The 17,411-nt window shown below is 34.1% G+C and overlaps 1 protein-coding gene across 5 annotated transcripts in view; it reads left to right on the forward strand.

The window, feature by feature from the left end:
- The window catches only part of LOC129944342 (putative mediator of RNA polymerase II transcription subunit 26), a 94,242-nt gene extending 77,206 nt beyond the window's left edge, over positions 1–17,036 (forward strand). For 3 of the 5 annotated variants that reach the window (XM_056053700.1, XM_056053702.1, XM_056053701.1), the window contains 7 exons: positions 2,821–2,899; positions 5,543–5,560; positions 5,648–6,465; positions 11,715–11,846; positions 12,128–12,636; positions 15,213–15,389; positions 15,522–17,036. In XM_056053700.1, the coding sequence (XP_055909675.1) occupies positions 2,821–2,899; positions 5,543–5,560; positions 5,648–6,465; positions 11,715–11,846; positions 12,128–12,636; positions 15,213–15,389; positions 15,522–15,635 (1,847 nt within the window). In that variant the 3' untranslated portion in view covers positions 15,636–17,036. Of the gene's footprint in view, positions 1–2,608; positions 2,749–2,820; positions 2,900–5,542; positions 5,561–5,647; positions 6,466–11,714; positions 11,847–12,127; positions 12,637–15,212; positions 15,390–15,521 lie in introns of those variants that run through there. The other 2 variants (XM_056053704.1, XM_056053705.1) reach the window with 2 other exon arrangements.
- The last annotated feature ends 375 nt before the right edge of the window (positions 17,037–17,411 follow it).

Consider the following 17,411-nt stretch of genomic DNA (forward strand, 5'->3'; position numbering starts at 1 on the left):
CCATTCCTGACAACATTACTCGCACACAGGAATAGTTGAGAGTTTTAAGTCACTAGGCCGTAGTTCTCAACAGACTGGGGAGTGGTTACGGAAAATGTTGATTTTTGTGGAGCACTTCGTGTCTTGTTTATTTCAGTGTCATGAACCCAAATAGAACAACCAGGCTTGGTTTTCCTTCAATATTTCGCTGAGCTCCTGTGACAGTTGGGCTAATCCGATATTAGATGTTGGAGTTGCAGTCGTCGTAGTTGCAATTAGTCTTTTACTGATATAGAAATTATTTTAGTTCGGGCACTATTTTTTCTACTTAACAAACGAAAACAGTGGCGTCGTCGATCTTTCATTGCGTAGACTAAAAGCTATTATGGTGGCGCTGCGTCACGCGCATAAAAGATCCTGATTGGTCAAACGGTTGCGATATAAGACGGGTAGCCCGTCTTACCCCCCTCTCCCTTACTTTCGTACGTCCGTACGTCAGAAAGTTTTTTTGTCGTCCATCATATCTTTGCTGAAGCAAGTGAAAAATTTAGTTGGAACGAACTAATAAATTTAGAATTATGCAGGGTTATCCACTTTGGGGTTTCAACAGTAAACGTAAATAAAACACATATACCATATTTTGTTCATGATATTAATTTTTTATTATAAAGATTTAACATTGACGTTATGTGTGAAATACTACATCATCACCAAGAGAATTGTTGTAAGCATCGATTCTTTTAAGGTAATTTTCGACCACTTTTTGACACATATTGGGCGGCATCTCAGCCTTAACTTGACGAATGTTGGTTTTGAAGTGCTCAAGAGTTAAAAGTTTATCTGCATAAACACGGTCTTTTGCGTAGCACCACAAAATAATGAGTAGCGGTGTTAAATCGCATGATCTTGAAGCCACGAGAAATAACGAGGCAAGGAAATGTCTCTTACAATAAAGCCATATTCGCTCGAGTTGTGTGGCATGTGGCACCGTCTTGTTGAAATCACATATTTTTCAAGTAGTATTCTTTAATAGCAGCCCAAAAATAGTCGGTTATCATATGACCATAACGTTGTTCCATCATCGTTTTCGAAGAAGTAAGATTCAACCAAACCTCCGGGCCAAAGAGCGTGACTTTTTGTGGAAGTAATGGCTTCTCTTCAATTGCTTGAGGATTTTCAATTTCATGTTTATAAACATACATTTGTTTCGAAAAATAGCCGGCCACCTCCTGCTGTTTAAGCATCCATTCGACGTTTCTGCGACGTTGTGAGTAAGTAAGATGGACTTTATATGGTTGAAGTAGTAAGCTGGACTTTATATGGTTGAAGGTGTAAATCCAAATGCAGTCCTAGTTCCTGAGAACGACGAGGAATCGACATATTTGAGTCTTAGCCAGCACTTTCACTTGTTCGAGAAAAACAATGATGACAGGCCCTTCAATATCTGATACCAATATAGTCTTTTCAAATTTCTTTACAATTTTGCCAATTTTCTTGAGTAGTTGGACGATTATGAAAACCATAATCTTCTCTTAAAGCTCAATATGTGGCTGTGGCAAATTCACATTTTTCGTAGTAGGTTGTAAAAATTCGTACGGGTTTTGCGATAGTTGAGTGATCCATTTTCGTATAAGTCTGACTTTCTTTCTTTCTACTGAAAACAAAAATGGGTTTAACAAATTAGTTTGACAGATGTCGAATTATAGCCCTATGCTTTTAAAACTTCAAAATGGATAGCTCGTTACATTGTGAAGTGATAAAAACTGATATAAGTAATTTCAGCAAAAATTAAATGAACTGTTTTTTTATGAATCAAACAAAATTAAAAAAAAAAAAATTTATCACCTAAAAAAATAATACTTAGAGTTGGTAAAAATTGCAAAGTTATTGCCTTCCAGCTAATTTTATTTAATCAAAAGGTTAAAATTTAAGGAAAATACATATAATCGTTTTTTTTTAAATAAAAAATAAGAATCTACAAAAACCATTACGCAAAATTAGTAAAAATTGGAATAAAACTTATTTTATCATATGAAAAATATTGTTGCTAACTATTTGTAAATTTTAAGAAAAATGTAATTAATATTTTTTACAAAACACGAAAATCTACATAAACAGCTTTTTATCTTGTTTTAAATACTTTTTGAGTAAATTCTTACTCATTTCAAGATTACTTTTCAATTAATCGACAACCAAAATCCAGGACTTCTTCCATTAATTCATTAGTTTTCAAAGTCTTAAAGTTGAGTTTTTTCAAGTGCTGCCAACTCATAAATTCATTAGATTCCGATTGGAGTATTTTTGACTTTTGTTTCTAGCTTGTCCACTGTGCAGTGTGCGTGTGCACCTTTAGTATCCTAAACGCCTGGTTGATTGTTTATCTGGTTGGCTGAATACGTTCCATTCACGCCACGTCACGCTTTTGGCATGCCAAATGGAAAATAGCTTTCAAATATTTTACAATTTGTTATGCCCTCGATGATAGTCAATTAACATGTGTATCCCATGAACGTTGCATATATTTTCTTTTTTTGTTAATAATAATTGTGTTGATGCCTTTATGATGATGTTGATTTTGATGATGATGATTTGTCTTTTGATGAAATATTTGTGTTCTTGGTTAAGATTTTCAAAAAGGAATTTATTTGACATTTTTGTGTGAGAATATTTGAGAAGATGACGACTTAACGACAAGCTGCACAACTTAAAAAGACTTTTGTTTATAATTTTGGTTAAGGAAGGTCACCTGCAAATTTTTGGCGTAGTTTAGTTTAGTTCTTAATTTTTGTTATTGTAAAACTGTGTCCGAAATTTAAAGTTATTCTTTTTTTTTTTTTGCAGATGTCAACATGGTTGCTGAACCAAAACCACACCAAGTTGGCCGGAAACGACAAAATATTACAAAAACAGGAAATGACTGGTAAATTATAAAAGTCTTGATTGATTACATATATTTCAATCCTCCTTGTCCTTAATTGAGATATTGCATACCTACCTAACCTACATATTTGCTTACGTCACGTCAAAAAATAAACCCAAAGTCACCTCAAATTTGATAAACCTTCAATTAAGCGTCCCGCAACATAAGAGTTAAATCCATACCCATTTATAAATTTGTTCAAAACCTTTGAAACGGTCAGTGGGTGGTGTCAGAATCGGTCGGTATCAGTGTTAGGTTAGCATTAAAATGCTAAACGGTCATTAGAATAAAGAAAAAATAATATGATTGATGGCTATTATTATAAGCTGAGGCCTCATACAGACTGTCTGGGCACAAAAGGCAACCCCTTAATCAAATTGGACATTGGTAAATGATGTTTGAAGGGTATCAAGGAAAAAGGAAACAGGGAAGGTCATTTTCTGGTTTCCTTTCATCTACCCCAAATTTTCATGAAAATGTACATAATAATTTTTTGTTATTATTATTTTAAGGAGTGGCATTCTAAAAATGTCCTTTTGTATTTTTGTATATGTCGGTTATATGTAAAATAATAATGACCAAGACGACATGCAACCCCATGACCCATGAGTGACAATCTTGCATGTGATGTTCCATTTAGTTGGAACAAAATGTATTGCATGATACAAATTGGTGTTAGAATTTTTATAGAACGCGTTTGGTTGGTTGTTGCGGTATTCTGTTGTGTTACATGCGTGCTAGTGATGGGAGAGGTGTGGTATTTTGATAAAAAAAAGTTTGTTAAATGGATAATTATTTGCTTTTAACATGACTTTGGTGTTACTGTTAATTAAGATTTTAAATGTTTTGTTATGTTTTTGCTCCAATTTTTTTCTTTATTCGTACCTTATAATTAGAAAGTTGGTCTGGCAAGCCAATCAGATGTCAAAAGGATCAAATCCCAGCCTATGAGACTTTAAAGGTCAATTGGTGAATAGATATCACTTCTTTATTTGTTATCCAGGAGAATGTATACCAATTAGAATTTCGCAAAAACTTAAGGTCCTTTCTGTTGTCATTTCTGCAAACTTCGAATTCGGGTACTGAATATTCATGCAATAAAAGTTTTTTTTAGATTTTTTCCTAAACTATTACAAGCCATACAAAAATGACTATACTTTAAGCAATATTTTGTTTTTTTCCATCAAACAATTAAAAACACTATATATGAGTCCTTGAATTCAGTTTTGCCTTTTAAACATATCAGTAGACATTTTCAAATATACTTCAAACCATCAACATCATTTTGTACTCCATTTGTTTTTATTTACATTCCATTTAACATTTATTTTATATTCCCTTCACAAATAACACCAATTCATCACTTAACTGTCTCCTCAATATATATACCAACAATGACAACGAGCGGCACTTTACAGTTCACAAAAAAAAACAAGCAATACAAAATAAAATAAAATCAACCGACCGTCCGATCCTTATACATTCTACCGCTGCTACTAGACCTACTTATAACGCTACTATATAGGGTTGACAATAGTTCCTGTCCTCCTTTTTTTACACCTTTCTCACAAATAAAACAATTTTCATTCATTCTCTGCCATATATACAAAGTTTTCAGAAAAAAAGGCCCACACCCGGGCGCCACTCCTAACTATTTTGCTAAAATCAACAGAAGAGTGAACATTTTTGCTGAATAAATGAATGCAAGCGACCGGAAATAAATTGTATAACTTTGCTCCACAGCGCGTTCCGGTTCTTTATCATCAGTGTTGAAAAAGGGGGGCGGTGAAGGGGGTATGGTTAAAGTCACAACCAAACACACACAACACTCAAACTAAAAAAAAAATAACTTGAAAAGGAACATTTTTCCAAGTGGAAAATTCGTTGGTATAAACAGAAACACCCTCCTGATGATGCCTGCCATCCCGCTCGACTTTATGCCACAATTCACTTCGTATTCACAGGGAGTTGGAAGTTTGTGTGTGACCGACACTTTTTACCGCACTGGATTCGTCCAGTTGTCATCATCATCTCTCTGGAACTGAATCAACTTCCCGAAACTCTTTCTGCTGCCGGTTGTACAATTCAAGAGTGTACTGCTGCTGACCCAATATTCTCTGTTTTTCTGTCCCGCATCTGTGTGACAGGCGTTAGCTATACTGTCTGAAGTTTTATTTATAAATTGTTTAAGGTTAAACTGACTTCACACTGTCCTGCCTTTGCCTTCAAAAACCAGACCAAAAAGTCAAACAACCAACAACGTTGACGAACGAGCATGGTGTGAAGTGATTCCTGGGAGGTGTGGTGAGTTCGGTCGAACCACTAACTACCAGCTTGTGGGCGACCTCGGTAATTTATATAAATCTGTGAGGATTTTGAGTTGTTGAAGAGTTTCACAAAACATACCTTTTCTCAACGAACCACCCTCCAAGACCCAAAGTTAATCGAGGGTGAGAAAATTGGGTTGGGTTGGGTTGGTTTGGAATATAATTCTAAATCAAATATTGACAGAAACTTTTGTTATATATGTAGAATTGTCCTTTGGGGGTGTAACCCTCATGAATCCCTATTTATTTGATTAAATAAGAAAATTTCCGAAAAACCTCCTTTTAATTTGTTCTCTTGTTGTTTCTTTCTTTTCAGGGACTACTACTATGACAGGTATGCAGATGAAAATGCAGCAGACTTTTTTTTGTTCAATAAAAACCTTGGTTTATAATAATTTTGATTCCTCCTTTTTGTATATAGCTACTATTCATCGACCCTATTCCGGGCAGCTGGTGCTCGTCCCAAGAAGCGTAAACGGTTAATGACACCACAAGCCCGATTGTTGACCGATTCGGTAAATAATGGCACTCTGAATGCGGCTGTCGTAGCCGCAGCCGCCCAACAGCAGCAACAGCAACAACAACAACAGCAACATCAGCAGCATGCTGCTGCCGCTGCAATGGCAGCTATGGCCAATCTACTACCCCAGCAACAACAGCTTATCTTGCATCAGCAAAGTTTACTATCGAATGGAGCCGCTGCTGCTGCTGTGGCTGCAGCTGCTAATGGAATGGTTAATGGAGTAGGTGGTGCTGGGTCGGGCACTACACCCCATCACAGTTTGAATGCGTTTTTACAGCAGCAGCAGCAGCAACAACAACAGCAGCAACAACAGCAGCAGCATCAGCACCAGCAACAACAACATCAATTTGCTGGACTCCATTTGAAACCAACCTCACCCACAATCAATGCACCTCCGTCGGCAGTTCTTTCTACAGTAGTGCCATCCACATCGTCGGGCATCACAAATAATAATCCGTTGACGACAACGGCCGTAACTATGGCGAATTGTGAACCAATGTCAACATTGTGTGTAAATAGTTCATCACTGATGCAGCATCAGCAGCAGCAGCAGCAACAACAACAGCAGCAGCAGACGAACCTTAAACAGCACCAACAACAACAGCAAATGCAGCAACAACAGCAATTGTTTCAACAACAATTGCTGCAGCAACAACAACAGCAACAGCAGAATCAGCAACAACAGCAAACACAGTGGGGCCCATTCAAATTGTACAGTAAGTCAAATCTTTTCCCTTAATTTCTTAATTATTTATATTGTTGCTAGGAACGATTTTATCATTCTGAAAAATATAAAGCTTGATGACTTTACTCAAAAGGGGTATGCTCATTTTCGGCCCGGAGTGTACACCAATGAATTTGGTATCATCTTAAAGGTTGTTCTAAGCCGGATATATCTGCAAAAATATTTTGTCCATAACTCATGGGAGATCCGAGATATTTGAGATTGAAGTTTGAAATGTCCAACCATTAAAAATCAGCACTTTTTCGACATAAATGCTAATATCTTTGGATATAGAAATCTAGGAAAATCAAAAATGGATTAAAATAAAGGTGTCAAAAATATCTTTCAAATAAATTTAAAATTACATTTCTATGATTTATATATTTTGAGTTATTTTGAATCAAACCTTTGAAAAACAGCATTTTTTAGGCAAACTTTTGTACAATAATATCTTTTAAAATTCAATGATGATATTATTTTTTTTGGCACCAATAAATGGTTAAGTTTACAACCTTTATTTTCATATATAATTTTTTAGGTATTCTTCAACAATTTATTCATTTTGCCAATCATAACTCAAAAATATGCTCCTAAAATACAAAACAAATCTTATACCTAACACGTATAAGCTTAACATACAAGAAAGAGTTAACCACTCACGCTATTAAATATCTATCAATTAGTTTTTTTCCGTTATATTTTTTGGTTTGATGCAGTTGATATTTGGTTTTTTGATGTGATTTCTTTTTAAAATATGTTTTTTGACAAAAATGGATTACGATTCAACTTTTAATGAAAATATAAGTAACTTAAATAGTTCCCAAGTGCAAAGAAACGAACAAACGGTTGGATGCTGCGCTCATGTTATGACCATAATATGGTTTTTAAGTTGGGCAAGATATGAGAGTAATTTAAGACCCCCTTCTCAATTTTAAAACAACCTTTTAGTGACCTATGATTCAGATTAGAATTATGTTTTGCCAAACCCATTGCCATTAAAATTATTTATTTTTTATTATTTAGTTTATAATTATTTATTACTTTTCTTTGAATTAATTTAATTTTGTTTTGTCGATATTGTGATAACAACTTCTTTTTTTATTCTAATATTTCGACCACTTTAATAAGAATAATTTATTTTTTGTTTTAATTTTTCCACTGTTACTATAAGAATTATTTTTATTTTAGTGTTAGGTATAAGATTTTTTTTTGTATTTTAGGAGCATATTTTTGAGTTATGATTGGCAAAATGAATAAATTTTTGAAGAATACCTAAAAAATTATATACGAAAATAAAGGTTGTAAACTTAACCATTTATTGGTGCCAAAAAAAAATTAATATCATCATTGAATTTTAAAAGATATTATTGTACAAAAGTTTGCCTAAAAAATGCTGTTTTTCAAAGGTTTGATTCAAAATAACTCAAAATATATAAATCATAGAAATGTAATTTTAAATTCATTTGAAAGATATTTTTGACACCTTTATTTTAATCCATTTTTGATTTTCCTAGCTTTTCTATATCTAAAGATATTAGCATTTATGTCGAAAAAGTGCTGATTTTTAATGGTTGGACATTTCGAACTTCAATCTCAAATATCTCGGATCTCCCATGAGTTATGGACAAAATATTTTTGCAGATATATCCGGCTTAGAACAACCTTTAATTTGATACCAAATTCATTGGTGTACACTCCGGGCCGGATGTCCCTTATAAAATGAGCAATCCCCTTTGAATACTTCGGGATATTGGCAAAAACGAATTTATTAACAAAATTTTGTTAATTGTTGCGTTAGAAAATATTAGTTTTTTTTGACGATGGATGATCTCTAGAAATGGTTTTATCGCAAAATATTGAATTCATACTTTGAGCCTTTCAAAGAGTGGGTCATATACGTCAATTTTTCGTAATTGTCTATAATCAGTAATAGGCCAGTATGTTTCAATATTATTAAGCGCATTTATGTCATCAAAATTTGCAGAATCCATTTAGCACACTCTGCGCTTAATGTAATATGACAGTTCTGAGAAAAAATATTCACAAATATAAATGCGAAGCCCAAACTCAAACGATTTAAAAATAATTTAGGTCATCATCGCTCTTCTGTAAGTAACGAATATTAGACCACAAGTCGTGACACAAAATTCGTTAAGTTTTGGTTCAATTCTCGTGCTCAAAATGGGTTCAATTAGAGTTTAAATAAAAGATGTTTTAGAAAAATGTTTGTGCATGCGTGCGTGTGCCCGTACTTTAGCGACGTTTTTTTCGTCATCCATAGCCAAAGGGCCAAGAGAGATATCGACTTCAATATATTGTAACGTTATACCAAATCAATATATTTTTCGAAAAAATCCAATAAAGGTTTTTTTTTTTTTTTTAAATGTTTGTCACCTCGAAAATTCTACGAATGAAAAATGATTTCATCTCCAAAATTAATTTTTGCAACACATCTGGTAAAATTTTGAGAAAAATCAAATTTACAGTTTTTTTTGTAAAAACTAAAAACTTAAAAAAACATTACACAAAGTTGGTGATTTTAAATTTTTGGATTTCGACTCAAATATATTTTCAAAAAATTGAGATTATGACTCCAAACTTATTTTATCTTATTAGTAATAAATGCTTTCAACATTCGGTAAAATTTTGAGAAAAATTGAATGGATATTATTGTACAAAAAATAAAAACTTTAAAGAAAATTAATCAAAAGTTCTTAAAAATAGATTTTCGACTCAAATGTCTTTTTAAAAATAAATAAGATAATGGCTTCCAATTAATTTTAACTCATAAGAAATATTGTTTCTAACATTCAGTAAAATTTTGAGAAAAATCGAATTGACAGTTTTTTTTACAAAAAACTAAAAGCCTAAAAAATAAAAAACAGTACTAAAACTTGGTAAAAATTTACTTTCGACTCAAACAGCTTTTCAAAAATATTGTCTTAAAACTTTTTTTATTTTACAGAAAATTTTGGTTTCGATTTTCAGTACCTACTTTTTTTTTAAAAAATTCAACAGTCTGTTTTTTCATAAAAAAATAAAATCTACAAAAAATAGTATCCAAATTTGGTAAAAATTGACGTTCGGTTCTTGATATCTCTTAAATTAATTTCATTCATTCAATTTGTAAAAATTTAAGAAATGCTACATAAATTGGTAAAAATTTGTTTTCGACTAAAAATCTATTTTACAAAACTAGATTTCCAAACTAAACTATTTCTTTATATGAAAAATATTGTTGGTAGTTTTAAAATTTTTAAGAATAATTCAACTGACAACATTTTTAACAAAACATGAAAACCTACAAACTTTTAAGCAAGACAAATCGACAGACGAAATGTTAAGTTATCAGTGTGGGTCCCATCCCAGTCCCTTTTTTTTAACAAACTTCTTCATCAAGCTCGGTTTTTATCTAGATGTCTCCAGTTTCGCGGTCCAAGTTGGTCTACCTCTACTACGTTGTCTTGTGAGTGTGGATTCGAAGAATTTCCGGGCCGGGGAATTGGATTCCATGCGCTCTAGGTGAACCACCCATCTTAGTCGTTGGCCCGTACAGCTCGTCGTTTCATTTTCTTCTCCACTCCGCTTCTATGCATACGGGAGCGTAGTTCACACGAAGACCCAACGTGCTTTCATCCGCTTATGTCATAGTCCATGCTTTTGCACCGGATAGCAGGACGGTGATAATGAGGGTCTTATACAGCGCCACTTTGGTCCCTCGAGAGAGGGCTTTGCTATTCAATCGCCTTTGTCGATGGTGACGTTATGACCGAGACGTCATAACGACTTTTAAAAGACAGACTTTTAAAAGATAGTGCCTCTAGTGTTTAGATGGGAGCTCTGATGCACTATTCTTTCAAGTACGATGTTAAAAAATCGCGCATCACCTTCTCCAAAACTATTTTTTGACATCGAAAGGTTCTGTTTGGTTGTTTCCAACATTTATGGAGCAGCGTGAATTCTCCATGGTCATCCTGCACAAACAAACGAGTTTGGCAGGGATGCCGAAACTAGGCATGGCTCTATACGGCTGGTCCCTGCAGATGCGGCCTTGAAATCGATAAAAAGATGGTGGGTGTCAATTTGATGTTCTTGGGTTTTTTCCAGGATCTGCCATATTGTGAATATTTGATGGACCGTGGACTTAAAACCACACTAATAAGGACCTGTAAGGTTGTTGGCGATGGGCTTTAGACGTTCATTTATTACGGCAGCAGATTTTGTAGGCGATATTAAGTAGCCTGATTCCTCTTTAGTTGGTGCAGTTCAGAGGGCAAACAATACTGAGATTCCATTCATCGGACAAAGCCTTCTCGAGAAAAAACACGGTCAGAAAACTTTTCTTGCAAAATAATATTAACTAGTGACTGTACATTTTTCCCCAATTTTAGAGTAAATTTCAACAACTTCAGTTCCTTGTTGATTTTTAGTATTTCTGTAGTATATTGAATGTTAAATGCTGACAGCTGACAGCTATAAACGTGACAGCTTTAAAAATAGCGTGCTGTTAAAAAAAAAGTGAATTCCAATAAATTTTTAATTTTTAACGTACGAACATATTTTACATACTTGCTTTTAATTTACATACATGTGCAGTATTCATATGTATATCAATTTTCCTCGCCATTCCTTTCAACATGCCGACTTAGATTATTTTCACTTGACAATAGCCTAAAGCTCTCCAAATTGCGTTTTCCTTTATAAATTTAGCTAAACTCTGAATAGTTCACAAAACTTATATGATTTATGAATATAAGGGGATAATGGATAAACAATTGCCATACAATTGTACGAACTAAACTTGAAAATACCACAAGGATCATGGCCGCGGGGTTGGGGCACAATGCCAACAAACATTGGCCATTGTTGCAAGCCGGTAACAACACTAACCTAACCTATACACCATATACCTATACTCTTTCAGATGCAAGCGTAAAAAGACTTCGCCGGGTATGACATTTGAGAGAACGTTAAACTGAAAAGTCCTTTTGCATTGAAAAAACAGATGAAAATATTGTTTGTGTTTGCAAAAGTACTTATACCTACGGCGGGCAAAGACCGACACAACGACGACACAGCAGTAATGCCAAATGTGTCCTTTTTGCCCCAGGTTCAGGTTAGGGTTGGTGTAGACAACTACTTTGGTTTTTTGTTTTTTTTCTTTGTACTTCTCGACCACACTTCTTCTGGTTTGTGTTTTGTATCTTATTCAAAGTTTGTTGTTGTTTTTGTTGATTCTAGGTAATCCGGACACATTAATTTGTGGCAACTGCAGAGAATGCTTCTCGGACCTCGGTGAATTATTGGACCACAAAAGGACTTACTGTAAATTAAGGTTTACATGCAAGTGCCAGGACATAGCATTAGCATCAAGTAATTAATTTATTAAAACTCCTTATATAGCTTCACAGTTAACACACATTGAAAATTTGAAAGAGAATAAGTTGGGTTGAGACATTACTTTTAAAATGTGCACATATACCTCCTCCTATACAAGGATTAGGATAATGTTAACATTGAACGCATTATTTTTAAGAGTATACGCTCACCCAGCTAAACTCAAAATCCTTGTACACAACACAAAACTCAACATCATCCAGGATGCAAATTAACATGATGTTTAATTTAATATTTTCGTCTATTCCTACTTTCAGAAAATCCACCCGCGGGAGCTAAACTTTTATGTGCAGTTTGTAAGGATGCATTCACAAATCCCTGGGATCTGATGGTGCACGCTCAAGCTGCCCACATGGTGAACATCTATGAGCTGGGCAATGAGGCATCAGATACCACAAACACTGCAAATATCAGCAACAATAATAATAACAACAACAACAATTCTAACAGTATCAACAAAAACAACAAGGAAATAAATGGAATCAGCCAAATGAATGGTACATCTGTAACGGAAAGTGACGTTTGTATTTCAACAGCGTGTGCTAACGCTAGTGTTGGAAATGGAACTATTATTGGTACTGGAAGTAGAAATGGATCTGGTGGAGGCGAATTAGTGCCATCCGTTGGACTAGTGATGCCGCCTAAAGTCAATGGCACTCTAAATGGCAGCTTTCCGGGCGATGGCAATGCCAGTGATGGTGATGGCTCCTGCATGGAAATCAATGGCGGGATGATGTGCAGTCCGAATGGTTCAATTCCCAAAGAGGTAAGTAGGTATGCCTAGCATAAACCATGGGTCTGGCCTTACTTGATATGTATGTGTGTTGTTTGTAACGGAATCTGAGTGAAATGTGATTTTTTAAGGGAATGTCCCTATTGGGGTGCAGACAAGTGAAGTGCGTCTGACATTTTATTGTCTGGGGTTTGGATGGATAACGTTGCAAAGTTTAAGCAAATAGATACATGTGCTACATAGTGTTACGATAGATGCAGTTGGATTTATGTGTAAGTTGGTAACCAAAAGGGCATTTTGGAATAGATATTTTAGCAAATCGATCTATGAATTTTCAAAGTACATCTTATATACATTTTTATGTAACACAGTTGATTGATCTTAAATGAGTATTTGTTTTAAGAATGCGTTTGTATTTAATTTCAATACGACTTATCCTTTTTGAGGATATAGTCACTTTAACCGGGCGCCATTTAACGAATTTTATGAAATAGCACTTTGATTTTACTTTTTGACAACTTTCAGATAAGAAAATTCAAATGTATTACCGTAGATATTAAAATTGTAAAAATATAATAAAGAGTCCGCGGTGCAATTTATCACACTCTAACATCCCAATGTCCCTAAAATCCGAAATTCCAAAATCCCGAATAGACCAGTACAATGTGATCTAAATAAATAGTAATGGGTTTTTCAATAAGAGGGCGAAGATGTTGAAATGGAATAAAACAAGCTGTGTATGAGGTATTAAAAAAATTAAGTTCTTATTTGAAAAACGCATTGTATGACATTAAGTGTTGAATTTGACATCATTCAAATTCCCGCCTTGGATTCTTACAGGGGCACGGATCCCAGTGGTCCAACATTCAAAGACTCTTTCGCATAGATTCTCCTGAATTTGAGCGATAGCCTGTGTTATTTTTATCTTTATAGCATCGGTCGATTGTGGTTCATTACATAGATCTGCGACTTCAAGAAACAACACAGGAAGAAGTCTAGAGTTGTCAAATCTCATGACCTTGGTGGCCGTTCATGCAAAATGTCAATCGTGGCGTTTGGTAGGTGGTACGTAGCACCGTCCTGCTGGAACCACATGTCGTCTAGGTCTATATGGTTCAGTTTGTTACTAAATTGTTATCGTTATGTAGCGCTCGTTGTTGACGGTGACTACCTCACTAACGCCGTTTTAAAAAAATTACGGAACAATTAAGCCGCCGTCAAAAAATGCACACCAAACTGTTACTTTTTGAGGATGCATTATCACCTAGTGAACCTCGCGTGGGTTGATGTCGTTCCATATACCGCAATTTTGCTTGTTAACACAGCCATTCAGCGAAAAAACGGCGTTGTCTGTGGTCATGAACTTTGACCTCCTGGGTCGGTTGGATCTTGTACGATTGTAGGCCCAAGTCCCGACGCTGAAGTCTGCCAAAGGCAAAGTTCTTGTGCACGACGAGAAAAAGACTGCCTCGGGTTGTACGGAATAATTTCACGAACTGAGGAGATCGCCACCAAACGTTGAAGAGTTGACTGTGAAGGGCCAATACGTCTACCTTAAAATGGGCACGATGCGCGCAACGATTGCGTTAACGAACACTCATTTTGATAATAAAGTTGTACCTGTTCAATCGTGTTACTTGCCATAATGATTTTGCATAAACTACTGAATAATAAACAAAAGATTTGACAGATGTCAATTGCTCGCACGGGGTGCCAAAATCTACCCGTGCCAATTGAAATACCCTTTATAATAATAAATTTATTAAGATTATTATCAAATTATTTTAAAAAAATGTTTGAAAATCTTATGACATTGTTCATATTTTTTAGGAACATTTCTTGATTCAGGTTAGTTCGGTTTTCGACTCGAATACCTAAAAAGGTATTGGCTCCAATTATAGTCTATTTTTCACAAAACATTAAAGTTAATTTTCAATAAAATTATAAAAACACTTAATTCACGGAAAATGTCGACAGAAAACAGTTTAAACTTCAAATACTTACTTCATACTTTTTTAAATTTCTGGAAGGATAAAATGGCTTATTATTTCAAAAGAAAAAAGGGGAAGTTATCGATATCATTCGTATCCATGCTTTTTTTGGATAAGAATTCTTCCCAAATTGAGTGTAAATGATATAAATGTATCATTTGTCGTTTCTTCTGATGAAACAAACGATCTGTCTTAATTTGTCTAAGAACATAATTAAAACATTTCAGTAAGTAAATTTCCATACATATATATGTATGTGTGTATGTATATGACCTGAAACTCACACTCACAACTTCATTGAAACAAGAACCTTCTGTTAAAATATTCATTTGCAAATTAATTAAAGGAAAACCAAAAACTTTACTCATTAAACCATATAACTCTCCTGTTGTTTGTTTTGAGGACACCCCACGACGACGATAGCCTGGTGGTCTGGTCACTGCACTGGCTTAATACGTCCCGCCAAAAGTAATTACGAATGATGGATGATGACAGAGAGAGAGAGAGAGAGAAAGAGCATTCGCGAATCCATTTTGAACCCTTTCCTTGGAACTCTATTTTTTTTTCTGGATTGAAACTAAGTCCTTATGCATGTTTTATGCTTTTTTTTCTTTTTAGGAAATTCATTCAGATGGCGGCGCATCTCTGGACGGACAAATGTCAATCTCATCGCCAACTCATCACTCCGATGACATGATGAAACTTAATGGATCGGTGTCATCACGTGGCAGTTCACCATCACTGGAACCATTGGACGATCAACCACGAGCCTGTATTGTTCGTACACTAAGCATTGTGAGTATATTTTACCTTTAAAAAACAAATTATTTTTAACAATTAAAAATTTTTATAATTAAATAAACGATTTTTTTCACAAAAACATCAAGACAAAAAAATAATAATTTAAAAACCTTTATTTCATTTAAGGAAGCCACAAGCCCACCAAATGCCACAGCAGCAGCAGCGGCAGCTCTTGGGCTAATGACCACAAGTCTGGCTATAAGCTTAACGAATGGCACTGCCACTGTATCCCCCCAGTAGACAACATCCAGCCCAATAAATGACGGATAGAGGGTGCGATATTCAGATACAGATACGTAAAAACAAGATTATATACACATATATTTAACAAAATCCAAAAATAAAACAACAAATTCGTTGCCAGAGAGCGAAACAAATAATACCTACCAACAAAAAAAAAAAAAAAAACAGTAAAAAAGGATACAAAAAAAATTATTAAATAAATGAATGTTGTTCCCAATTATCACCGAAATGTTATCCTGTTGTAGTTGTTATGTGTTTGCATTTTTGTTCCTTGGAATTTTTGCGTTAATAATTTATTTAATATTTTTTTTTTAATTGTGTTGTGTCAGTTTTTGGGATATAATGAGTCCTTTTTTTTTATTAAATTGCTTGTCGGATATGGAATTTTGGTATGGACGATGGACGCGAGCTGATGTTTGAACCAAAATATTAATATCTTGGATATACTCGTATATATGTACATTTATAGGAATTTTAATTGCATGCTTTCCGGTTGCCAGTAGGAGGGTTATCAATCACAATATATACCTACTACGAGTAGAACATGCATTTTATCAGAGATTCATATCATGTGTTGGGGATACCGACATGTATGTAAGTCCTCGTTGTTTCGTTACCTGGATATAGGGAAAATTGGTGTATCATCAGATGGGTTGATGGGGTTGATTTTAAGCCGATCAGGGAAGGACTTGGACATTTTATTTAATTTTTGTTGTTTTTTTTTCTTTCTGTTGGAATTGGAATGAGGAGGGGATTACTTGTGAATGAGATGATTTTTCGTTGTTGGGATTGTTTTTGTATAAATATGACCAAAGGTCACTTGCGTATCAATGTTGTAATGACTATACACAACGATGATTAAATCCTTGTTTGTTTTTAACAACAAAAATATAAACGAGCAGATTACAACTCAAAGAGTTATAATCACACTAGGATGTTTTTTTTTGTTTTTAATTTTACTTTTTTCATATTTCATTTTGAATTGTATCATTTGGGAGATTAAAATTCATATTTACATGTTAAACAAATAAACTTACAATCAATTAAAATGAGTTACAATTAGATTTGCATAAATTTTGTTGTAACTAATTTAAAAAAGAAGAAAACTAAAGTCAAATTAATAACTGTGCATTTAATAATACGTACTTTGAAAATGTATACAATACCGAAAAAAAATACTCTTCTTGTTTGAAAAAAAATAAATAATATACAAATAATAATCTTTTCTTCATTTTTGGTTCTATTGGTCATTGAGATATCATTTGATTTAAAAAAAATGTCCAATAAGATCTTACGTGTGCATCAGATCTAAAGTTAACATTTGTCTGCTCTTATTATGTCTACAACGTAAAAGGTACAAATACAATTCTTAACAAAGTGCGCATACGCCTAAGTGATTGTCCTAATTACGATGAATCTACTTGTGAAATATCCAAATAACTATGCTTATTTTGTTCAAACTTGTTTCGTAAAGGATGTCCCAGAATACTCTTCAAGTTTAATTTTTCCTCAATTTGAGTATTAAAGCGTTGTTAGCCCTAATAAAAACAACTCAACAGTTGAAAGTTTAGGATTAAGACATTTTTTTCATAATTAAACAATATTTTAAAAAGGCTATGAACATTTCACATAACATAGTTTGATTCTAATTCCATTAAGATTTTTCATATCCCAGTTCATTATTTTTTCAAGTCCAACTAATTTTTTCACCAAATTCAAAATTTCCTAAGCTTAATTTCAAAAAAATTGATTTGTAATTGATTGTGACGTTTC

This window comes from Eupeodes corollae, chromosome 2 (genome assembly GCF_945859685.1).
Source record: "Eupeodes corollae chromosome 2, idEupCoro1.1, whole genome shotgun sequence".
Taxonomy (NCBI): Eukaryota; Metazoa; Arthropoda; class Insecta; order Diptera; family Syrphidae; genus Eupeodes; species Eupeodes corollae.